This window comes from Podarcis bocagei (genome assembly GCF_964188305.1).
Source record: "Podarcis bocagei genome assembly, chromosome: Z".
Taxonomy (NCBI): domain Eukaryota; kingdom Metazoa; phylum Chordata; class Lepidosauria; order Squamata; family Lacertidae; genus Podarcis; species Podarcis bocagei.
Genome location: NC_138140.1, coordinates 34035026 through 34046914, shown reverse-complemented (window position 1 = coordinate 34046914; position 11889 = coordinate 34035026). Strand labels below are relative to the sequence as shown.

Genomic DNA, 11889 nt, shown 5'->3' with positions numbered 1-11889 from the left:
TCACAAAAAGGGTAAGAAATAAGGAAATCAGGTCATCAATCTACGATATATGTTTTGTATGCATATTTTGAAAAGGACTGGGACTTTAAAATGCTGTTGTGACGGTTCCTGTTAATCTCCTCATACATATGGGATAGCTGCATATTCCCACATTGCAAAGAGTTGGACTTGATGATCCTCAGGGTCCCTTCCAACTCTACAATTCTGTGATTCATACTAATTATGGCAATTGTTGCATGGTTATCAGGAGAGGCCTTTGGGGCAGAAACCAAGCCCCTACTTAGGGGGATGAGGAGGATCTCAAATGGCTGTCTACTGCATTTTGAAGTAAGAGAAGTAATGCACATTGCCATCTAAAAATACATTCCCATAAGAACAATAAGCTTAGTAATTAATATTACCTAACTGCATCACCACTGGGCATTTGAGGCCCAGCCAAAACCCCAAGAGTATCTGGCAAACAGGAAGCTGTGTGGCTCTCCCGTTACCTGTATCACAACTGTTGCAGTTGCAACAGCTCCCAGGTGTGGAGAAAGTGGTTTCACAGGCTTGCAGTTTCTTGCTGGGGGCTATTGTACTCTGTGCAAAATATAGCAACTGTACACCAATTTGGGCTTGTTATGCATGCTTATTACTCTGCTTTTGGGGTGGAGGAAGATTAATACATGGAAATGGTGAATGAAAAAGGATCAAGCTTTCCATTTCAGGATTATGAAACCATGCATACTTTTCAATAGCTTAAAAAGATGGAAGTTTCCCCATGGATCGAAAACTAAATTTTTCTGCAGTGCAGCTTTTACAAATGAACTACGGAACGATGGAAAATGAACTACAAAATGAACAACAACAACAAAAAGAGTGTGTTGGGGGTCCCTCAAGACTAAACTAATTTATTATGGCATAAATTTTGGGGGACTAGAGCCCTCTTCATCAGATGCAGGAAGGGTAATCCATGCAGGGCGCTGGTGAGCCAATTTACACATGTAAGATGATAAAGATCCATTGTCCCTATTTAATCCACAAGTGATAGTGTTAAATCTCTTTAATTCAGCAGTTTTACATTTCAGTTTCCCTTTGTTTCAATAAGGTCATTATACCAAATAAGGATATTATACCAAAAGCAAGTTGGGGAACATTTCAACATCTCTGCAGTTAAGCATTTCCTTGGGAAAAGGGCCCTGTTCCCACAGGCATACAATACTTAACACCTGATGACAGTCCAACATCAAGTGATGACTTGCACAAGCTGGAAGGTTCACAGCACACAAAAGTTCTTTACACAGTACATAGTTAAACTATGGGATTCACTCCCACAAGAGGTAGCAATGCTACCAACTTGGATGACTTTAAAAGATATTAGGCAGATTTATGGACCGGCCAATGACTACTAATCCTGGTGACTGTTCTTTCCTCCACAGTTGGAAGGCAGTAGGTCTTGGAATACTGAGTGCTGATGCACTCAGTTTCTCCTTGCAGCCCCACTGAATTGAATGGGACTTACTCCCAGTAAGTACAGTACAGTACATGGCTCATTGGTAGTGCACATCCTTTGCATGCAAAAGGCTCCAGGTTCAATTTCTGACAACTCTAGGTAAGGCGGGGAAGGACCCTGGTTTGAAATAATGGGAGTGCCGCTGCCAGTTCGTGTAGACAATATTGAGCTAGAATGACCAAGGGTCTGGTTCTGTACAAGTCAGCTTCCTAGATCGCCGATCACCAGTTGAATCGCCGATTGCCACGCAACTACAAAAAGCACCGTATTTATGCATGAATTAATGGGAGAGCGCCTGTTCTGCAGACGTGGAGACCAAGTCCAGTCACGGACACTGTCCACAGAAGGCCGAGGAAGACCCCTGCCTGAGAACCAGGAGAGCCGCTGCTGCCAGCGAGTGTTACTCGCCCGAAGGCAGCCCCCTCTGTTCTTGAGGTGACGTCGCTTATCTGCCCCTAAAACAATCGCTGCTGCTTGCACGGCCCAGCTCGTTCAACATTGCAGACAGAGCCTCGTGCTTTGCGTAAGCGAAGCGGTGGCTCTGGCAGGCAGCAGAAAGACACTCGGCTCTGGCAGGAGGGGGCGCAGGAGGGCGCGCGCGCGGTTTGGAGAGGTTGGATAGGGCTTGCACCGCTGTCCCCAGCGCACGGCGCTCGGCGGCGCTAAGTGGCTAGGGGAACGTAGGGCTGCTGCTTTGGCAGCCGCTGTGGGCCGGGTGGAGAGATCCCTCCCTATTTAGCCACTCCCAGCGGGCGGGCCTGGTCCTCCCCTCTGCTGCCTTCTCCGGCGCACGGTGACTCTGCAACCCTTTCGGTTTTGGACGCTCCAGCCGGCTGTAGTGCGCGCGCGGGGTCTATTCGGCTCCAAAAGCAGCAGCAGCGGCTTGACAGCGATCGCGCCTTGCGGGTGGAAGCAGAGCCCCTCGGGCCGCTGACGAGACGCCGTTCGACTCCGAGTCTCATAGCATCACACTACCCCGGGGTGCTTAGCTACTCGCGCCTGGCGCCCACCAACCATGACGCTCAAATCCAGCCGGAGTGACAGCGTGAGCAGCATGAGGACCGCGCTGTCCGACCTGTACCTGGAGCACCTTCTGCAGAACAGGCCTAAGGCCGAGGTGAGAGGCGCTTCTGGAGATCGGGGCATGCGGGGGTGGCCGGTGGGAAGACGTGGCAACGGCCGCTGAACGCGCCGTAGCGCTGGAGGTGGGCAAGCCCCTCCCTCCCGCTCATGTTTAAAGCAAGGAGCGGGTTGTTACCTTTCCGATGGAAAAAGGTAAAAGGCGGATCTACACGGATCCTCATGAATTCATATGATTTTTTCATTCAAATTAAATAAAACCACCATGATATTGTAGACCATGTCTTACTCTGTAGAAAGCATCAAAAAAATCACGCATCCACTGTTTGGGGGGGGCGCAGGGGCGCAAAAACATGGTTAAAAAACATGGATCCTCATGGATCCTCATGATTTTTCCACTAGATCAGCCCAAAGTCACCATCAGATCAAAGATCATGGCCATGGGCACAGCATCCACCACAAAAATCACAGTTCCACGGCTTCCTGGCGAAACCGTGGCCCAAAAACGTGGTTTTCAAGAACGGATCTTCATGGATCCACACGCTTTCTGCATCGGGCCAACCCAAACTCACCGTCAAATCACATATCATAGTAAGGGGCACAGCCTACACCACAAAAAACTCGGATCCACACCTGCCTGGCCACGCCCTGGCCCAAAAACGTGGTTCCGAAGCACGGATCCTCATGAATCCTCATGATTTTTGCACTAGATCAGCCCAAAGTCACCATCAGATCAAACATCATGGCCATGGGCACAGCATGCAACACAAAAATCACGGATCCACGGCTTCCTGGCGAAACCGTGGCCCCAAAACGTGGTTTTCAAGAACGGATCCTCATGGATCCTCACGCTTTTTGCATCGGGCCACCCCAAACTCACCGTCAAATCACACATCATGTCCAGGGGCACAGCCTGCACCACAAAAATCACGGATCCACGGCTTCCTGACCATACCGTGGCCCAAAAACGTGGTTTTGAAGCACGGATCCTCATGGATCCTCACGCTTTTTGCATTGGGCCAACCCAAACTCCCTGTCAAATCACACATCATGTCCAGGGATACAACTTGCACCAAAGAAATCTAGGATCCACAGCTTCCTGTTCATACCACTGCCCAAAAACGTGGTTTTGAAGCACGGATCCTCATGGATCCTCACACTTTTCGCATTGGGCCAACCCAAACACACCGTTAAATCACACATCATGTCCAGGGGCACAGCCTGCACCACAAAAATCATGGATCCATGGCTTCCTGGTCATACTGTGGCCCAAAAATGTGGTTTTGAAGCACGGATCCTCATGGATCCTCACGCTTTTTGCATTAGATCAGCCCAAATTCACCGTCAAATCACACATCATAGCCAGGGATACAACTTGCACCACAAAAAAATAGGATCCACGGCTTCCTGGCCATACCGTGGCCCAAAAACGTGGTTTTGAAGCACGGATCCTCATGGATCCTCACGCTTTTTGCATTGGGCCAAACCAAACCCACTGTCAAATCACATATCATACCAAGGGGCACAGCCTACACCACAAAAAACTCGGATCCACGCCTGCCTGGCCATACCGTGGCCCAAAAACGTGGTTCCGAAGCATGGATCCTCAAGGATCCTGTTGATTTTTGCACAAGACCAGCCCAAAATCACCACCAGATCAAGCATCATGGCCAGGGGCACAGAATCCACCACAAAAATCACGGATCCACGGCTTCCTGGTCATACCGTGGCCCAAAAACATGGTTTTGAACCACGGATCCTCATGGATCCTCATGCTTTCTGCACTAGATCAGCCCAAATTCACCGTCAAATCACACATCATGGCCAGGGGCACAGCCTGCACCACAAAAACCGAGATCCACGGCTTCCTGGCAACACCATGGCCCAAAAACGTGGTTTTGAAGCACGGATCCTCATGGATCCTCATGCTTTTTGCATTGGGCCAACCCAAACTCACTGTCAAATCACATATCATACCAAGGGGCACAGCCTGCACAACAAAAAACTCGGAGCCACGGCTTCCTGGCAACACCGTGGACCAAAAACATGGTTTTGAAGCACGGATCCTCATTGATTCTCATGCTTTTTGCACTAGATCAGCCCAAACTCACCGTCAAATCACACATCATGGCCAGGGGCACAACCTGCACCACAAAAGTCACGGATCCATGGCTTCCTGGCAACACCGTAGCCCAAAAATGTAGTTTTGAAGCACGGATCCTCGTGGATCCTCACACTTTTTGCACTGGGCCACCCCTAAATCACTGTCAAATCACACATCATGTCCAGAGGCACAGCCTGCACCACAAAAATCACGGATCCACGGCTTACTGACCATACCGTGGCCCAAAAACGTGGTTTTGAAGCACGGATCCTCATGGATCCTCACGCTTTTTGCATCGGGCCACCCCAAACTCACTGTCAAATCACACATCATGTCCAGGGGCACAGCCTGCACCACAAAAATCACGGATCCACGGCTTACTGACCATACCGTGGCTGAAAAACGTGGTTTTGAAGCACGGATCCTCATGGGTCCTCATGCTTTTTGCATTGGGCCAACCCAAACTCACCGTCAAATCACACATCATGTCCAGGGGCACAGCCTGCACCACAAAAATCACGGATCCACGGCTTCCTGGCCACTCCATGGCCCAAAAACGTGGTTCCGAAGCACGGATCCTCATGGATCCTCACGCTTTTTGCATTGGGCCACCCCAAACTCACCGTCAAATCACACATCATGTCCAGGGGCACAGCCTGCACCACAAAAGACTCGGATCCATGGCTTCCTGACCATACCGTGGCCCAAAAACGTGGTTTTGAAGCACGGATCCTCATGGATCCTCACGCTTTTTGCATTGGGCCAACCCAAACTGACCGTCAAATCACACATCATGTCCAGAGGCACAGCCTGCACCACAAAAGTCACGGATCCATGGCTTCCTGGCGACACCGTAGCCCAAAAATGTAGTTTTGAAGCACGGATCCTCGTGGATCCTCACACTTTTTGCACTGGGCCACCCCTAAATCACTGTCAAATCACACTTCATGCCATGGGACACAGCTTGCACCACAAAAAACTCGGATCCACGGGTTCCTGGCCATACCGTGGCCCAAAAACATGATTTCAAAGCATGGATCCTTATGGATCCTCACGCATTTTCCATTGGCCAAACCAAACTCCCCGTCAAATCACACATCATGGCCATGGGCACAGCCTGCACCACAAAAAACACGGATCCACAGCTTCCTGGTGACTCCATGGCTCAAAAACGTGGTTTTGAAGCACGGATCCTCATGGATCATCACACTTTTTGCATTGGGGAACCCCAAATTCACCCTTTATTCAAATATCTTGTACATAACCACAGATCTGACCACAAACATCATGGATCTACTGCCAGATGCTACCCTGGATATATTGGCCAATTTTTAGGTGGGTGTGCTGGGATGGAGGAAACGGAGTCAGCTGAATCTCTATCCATTAAAGATGGGCGTCCAATGGCTGGGCCAGAATAATTTCAGTTTGGTTTGCCAGCTCCCAGCTCTTAATGGGGCGGAATAGTCACCTGTAGCCGCTATCAGGAGTCCCGGTGTGATCCTGGATGCTTCTGTCTCTATGGAGGCATTGGTCACAAATGTAGCCAAACTGGAATTTTTGAATCTATGTCAGGTTAGGAGATTGGTACCGTACCTGTCCCTTTCCAGCCTAGCCATGGTGATCCATGCTGTGGTCACCTGCAGACTAGACTACTTTAACTTGCTGTACACCTGAGCCGGGGAGTGCAGGGTATAAATGTGATAGAGAGAGAGAGAGTGAGAGTGAGAGAGATAGATATGCAGGGCTACCCTTGAGACTGCTCCAGAAACTCCAAATGGTCTAAAATGCAGATGCATGAGTTCTTACTTGGACTTTGTGGAGAGCCCACATTCAGTTGGTTGTTCATCAGCTGGATTGGCTCCAGGTGGAGTATCGAATCAGGTTCAATGTTTTGGTGCTAATCTTTAAAGCCCTAAACAGTCTGTGACCTTTCTTATCTGTGGGAATTATCTTCCAATACACCCCCCATGAGTGTGACGCTCATCTAACAGCAACCTACTGGTGGTCCCTGGCCCAAAACATATCCAGCTGTCCTCAACCAGAGCCAGAGCCTTTTTGGTGGAACGCTTTGTCTAATGAGAACCAGGGCTCGGTGCAATCTATCTCAGTTCTCTCACTTGTCATGGTGAGTGGGCTTGCACATTCCTATGACCCTTGTGAGTGAAGCCATTGGGAATCTCGTACTCCCAGCAGGGTCACCCAAGGTGGTAAGGTCAAAGAAAATTAAATATGCTCAGAGTAAAGAGTTTCATGCTCTTTATTGCAGCTTGTAAAACAGTGATTGAATCCCCCCCCCCCAACCTCAGGCTTTTATATACATTATTCACACAATGAGTCCCGTCTGACTAGCTGATTCTGCTTCCCTCTTGGAGCCTGAATGGTCTTTTCCTGCAAGCCAATCAGTTCTTGCATTCTAGGATCCTACTTGCCTATTGTTCTAGGATCCAAGCTTAGTACATAACAGGGAAGGAGTTAGACAAAGAATGATCCAAGAAGTCCTCAACGGCAGAACAGGCGGGTGATAACAAGCAGTGTGTTACAATGGCTCTGAAGGCAGATGAAGGCTGCAGCAGATAGGATCCACCAGTTTGTCGTGACTACTCATGCCATCAGAACAGAGCCCTACTGCGAAGACTGTGCGTTGGTCAGCGTGCACTAATCTACACACATAAAACAAATTCACGCACAGGCGTCTTCCAAAAACCAAACCCAACCCCCCAAACCCTCCCCCCATGGCCATCACTAAATGGCTACTGTGGCAGGAATGTGAAGCCCCTAGTCATGAACCGACACATGGGCGGTCAGTCGTTCTGACTCAAGGAATGAGGCCGTTGAGCAGCTCAGCAGCTGTATCCATGACTGAGCAGCCCTTTTTAGGATCCACTATGCTCACCCCAAAAAGGGGAAGGGGCTGGAAACGGTGCCCTAAACATAGTATGCCTCCCTTTTTCCCTGACTGGATTACCACGCCCAGGTGGAATCTCTTTTCCTATAGTTTGAATCCATTATTCTGCATCCTAGTCGCTAGAACAGCAGAAAACAAGCTTGCTCCCTCTTCAACATGACATCCCTTCAAATATTTAAACATGGCTATCATGTCACTCCTTAATCTTCTCTTCTCTAGATTAAACAAATCCAGCTCCCTAAGTCTCTCCTCATAGGGCTTGAATTCCAGACCTTTTACATTTTGGTCACCCTCCTCTGGACATGCTCCAACTTGACAATATCCTTCTTCAACTGGACACAGTATTTCAGGTGTGGTCTGACCAACCAACCAGAATAGTGTGGTAGCATTCCTTCACTTGATCTAGACACTATACTCCTATTGATGCAGCCCAGAATTGCATTGGCATTCTTAGCTGCCACATCACACTGTTGACTCATATTCAGCTTGTGGTCGACTAAGACTCCCAGATCCCTTTCACAGGTACTGTTGTCAAAGCAAGTGTCCCCCACCTGTGCATTTCATTTTTTCTATCCAGGTGTAGTACCTTACATTTCTCCCTATTGAACTCCATATTGTTGGTTTTGGCCCAGCTCTCTAGGCTATTCAGGTCATTTTGAATTCTGACCTTGTCCTCTGGTGTATTAGCAACCCCTCCCAGTTTGCAGTCATTTGCAAATTTGATTAGCACACCCTCTATTCCATCATCCAAATCATTTATAAAAATATTGAATAGCACCAGGCCCAGGACAGAACCTTGTGGAACCCCAGTAGTCATTTTTTTCCAGGATGAAGGTGAGCCACTGATGAGCACTCTTTGGGTTCAGCCCATCAACCAATTACAAATCCACCTAACAGTAGCTTTGTCTAGCCCAGTGTTTCCCAACCTTTTTTGGGCAAAGGCACACTTGTTTCATGAAAAAAATCTCGAGGCACACCACCATTACAGCCCCGTGACGTCAGCGCACAGCGTCACGCCGGGAGGGACATGAATTGCTAGCAAATTACATAATCACCTCTTTGAGGGCTGGCTCATCTTCTCCGAAGGCAGAACCCCATTAATTAACAGCACAGACTCACACCATAGCCAAGACGAGGGGGGAAAACCTCAGTCATGCACAGTCATGCACATGTGGGGGCTAAATGAGGACGAAGACCGGGCAGAGAGCAGGGTTCAAATCACCCCACCTGGCCAGGACATTCCCTGGGTGCTCCCTTGGGCCACTCGCCTGACCCACCTCGCAGGGCTGTTGTTGCGAGGATAACACGGGGAGAACCACGCGCGCCCCCGGGAGCTCCTTGGAGGAGAAAGCGGGCGATGAATGCAATGCACGAAATATATGAGAGGCGACCAGGTTTTGCAGGTGAGGGGCCCCCGCCAGCCTCCGCTTCCAACACCCGGCGCAACGACGCCAAAGTTTCCCCCCGGGCTTGGCTCGGGGAGCAGCGCTGCTCCCCCCCGGCTCCCCTTCGCCCTCCCGGCTCTCTCTGCCACCCACTGGGGACCCCCCTCACCTGCCAAGTCCGGAGCGCCGGTGGAAGTTGCATGCATGCATGCAGGGCGCCGCGTTGCCATTGCATTGCACTGCACTCCATGCAACGCCTGCACGCATGCATTGCCTTGCACGCCTGCCAAGGGGTCTCCCCGCGGTCCGATGCGTCCCCTCCGGCGCGGATGCAGCATTGCAAAAATAAAAAACCCCCTGACGCAGCCCTACCTGGGGGGCAGCCTCCGCCTCTGCCGCTCCGCCTCCACGGGGATCCCCGGGCTCCATCCTGCCGCCCGATCTCCGCGGGGGCGCAGGCAGGCTGCGCAGGGTCTGCGCGGAAGAGCCCCTGCCCGCCCGACCGCCGCCGCTGTGCTCATTCCATGGCCGGGAGAAGAGCGCTTCAAACAAAACGCCCGGCCCGCCAGGCCACGCTGGGAAACGTAGTTTGCGCACCCTGCGCGGGCGCGGAGCCCAAGGGCGAGGGGACTACGGATCCCGGCAGCCCCCGCGCCGGGGACGGAGGGGGAGAGGCCGGGTGCAGGGATGGAGGGACGGGTGGGCGAGCGAGTGAGTGAGTGGCAGCCGCCAAGCCTTGGCCAAGAGCCAGGAAGGGCCTCCCCGGAGGAGGAGGAGGAGGAGGGAGGTGCAGAGCAGGAGGGAGGAGGGAACCCCAGGGGTCATCTAGTGACGGCGCCCCAATCGAAAATTTGACTTTTAAAAAAAAATCGAATTTTTTAATTTTTCCCACGGCACACCAGGCAACATCTCGCGGCACACTAGTGTGCCGCGGAACAGTGGTTGGGAAACACTGGTCTAGCCCACATTTTACTAGTTGTTTTGCAATAATATCATGGGGGACCTTTTCAAAGGCCTTACTGAAGTCAAGGTAAGCTGGTACAAGGGAAAGCAGGATTGTAATTACCGTAAAAATTACTGATTACTTTGGATCAGCAGTCTCAACCTAACCCGCTATGTGGGGAGAGCCACGTGTTCCTTTGGAAGGCAAGTGGAATACAGTGTGATATACTGACAGCTGTTTTAAAAGATGTAACTGTAACTTAAAATCCAGTATCAGGAAAAAAAAACAAAAATAGATGGTCCCTGTGTGGATAGTCATGTTTGCATGATGGGGCCACCTCCAGTGACCATGTGGCCTGATATAAGAGGGTTCTAAAATCAGTCCTGAAAGTAGACTGATTGAGAATGACACACCCATAGCTTTTGCTCTGCCATTAACAAGGTGAGCTGAAGCAAATTCTTGCCTCCCTTTGGGCTTAGCAATATTTCCTACAGCATTCTTCTTGAAGGGCATTGGAGAGTTAGGTGAGGGTCACTTTTCTGTTTTTCCATCAAGCCCCAGACAAGAATGCTACAGCATCAGCCCCAAACACTCAGTCTCATAACAAAAAATACTCAACGGAGTTAGGGCTGAGGGTAGGGGAAGTACAATTATGATCTTTCCAGTCCTCTAGAAGCTGACCCTTTTGGTCATTTTGGTCATGGAGCCAAATATCTGTTTCCAAGTTTAAAGAGTCTAAACAAGTAAAGAACAAGCTTGCCCTTTACATGCAAAAGCCCTGAAATTCAGCCCATTGGGCAATGATAGGCTGGGAGGAGGGAGGTAAGGACTAGCACCTTCTCTGCCCTCCACCTCCAACAGCTACACCTGAAAGTTTCATGATGGGGTTCGATTTGAGAAGCTGAATGTTTATAAAGGCACTTAGCCAATTTCTGCCACGGAAATTCTGAACAGAAACACTCTGCAGGTTCAGCCCCCAAAAGAAACTGCTCTATGGTCTCTGTGTTGGGAAATGGGAACAGATCTTGCTCATCACCAACCTTCCCTCCACAAATCAGTATCACTATGAGGCTGAACTGAACAGCTTGCTCCAGAGTTTTAAGAGATACGTTTCTGTGGTGTAGTAGTTAAGAGCGGTGGACTCTAATCTGGTGAGCTGGGTTCGCTTCCCCGCTCCTCCACATGCAGCTGCTGGGTGACCTTGGGCCAGTCACACTTCTCTCTGAACTCTCTCAGCCCCACCTACCTCACAAGGTGTCTGTTGTGGGGGTGGAAGGGAAAGGAGCTTTTTAGCCACTTTGAGACTCCTTCAAGTAGAGAAAAGCAGGATATAAAAACTAACTCCATAAATAAGAATTCTATGGAAAAGGACCATCCCTGCCATGATGATGAAAACTATATGTTTGGATTTTGCTGTATTGTACCAACCTGTGGAATATGACAGTTCGCAGTTTCAAAATCTATTTGGACACAGTGGATTGACAGTCTGGACACACAAAAACCTCTGGAAGATCTTTTGAATCAATGCCTATGCGAAAGCAGTGGTACCAGTCCTTGCAGTTTCCTTCACAGGAAGCCATAGTTAGGTCACCACTGGGCCTCCTGCACCCTTCCTTCAAGAAACATAGTGACCAGCAGCCTTCAAACAAGGATATCTGAGCAATAGGCTAGTGTATCCTTCCATCCCTCTGGGCATGATCGAGACACAGTAATGTAACTCTCGTTCAAGATTTGTCTCTTCTTGGGAGGAACAGCATCAATTTCCACTTGAAAATATTTGTCTTCAAAATAGGTTTTCCCACAGTACTGTATTATTTCTTTTGCAATCCAGGGTCTAATGGCAGCCATATCCTTTTGTATGAACTGTAATTGGGCAGCAGAAGCAATCAGATGGGCAATGGTACATGTGAAAGGACTGTAGTCACTGGAATTACGGTACCTTGCCTGGGTATATCAGTTGGTGCAAAAAATGATCAGCCG

General features: G+C 49.7%; 1 protein-coding gene across 1 annotated transcript in view; it reads left to right on the top strand.

The window, feature by feature from the left end:
- Window positions 1–2265: 2265 nt before the first annotated feature.
- Window positions 2266–11889, top strand: part of MPP1 (MAGUK p55 scaffold protein 1) — a 49604-nt gene continuing 39980 nt past the window's right edge. Inside the window, exon 1 of the mRNA XM_081179909.1 lies at window positions 2266–2609. Within this exon, the coding sequence (XP_081036035.1) occupies window positions 2508–2609 (102 nt within the window). The 5' untranslated portion in view covers window positions 2266–2507. The remainder of the gene's footprint in view (window positions 2610–11889) is intronic.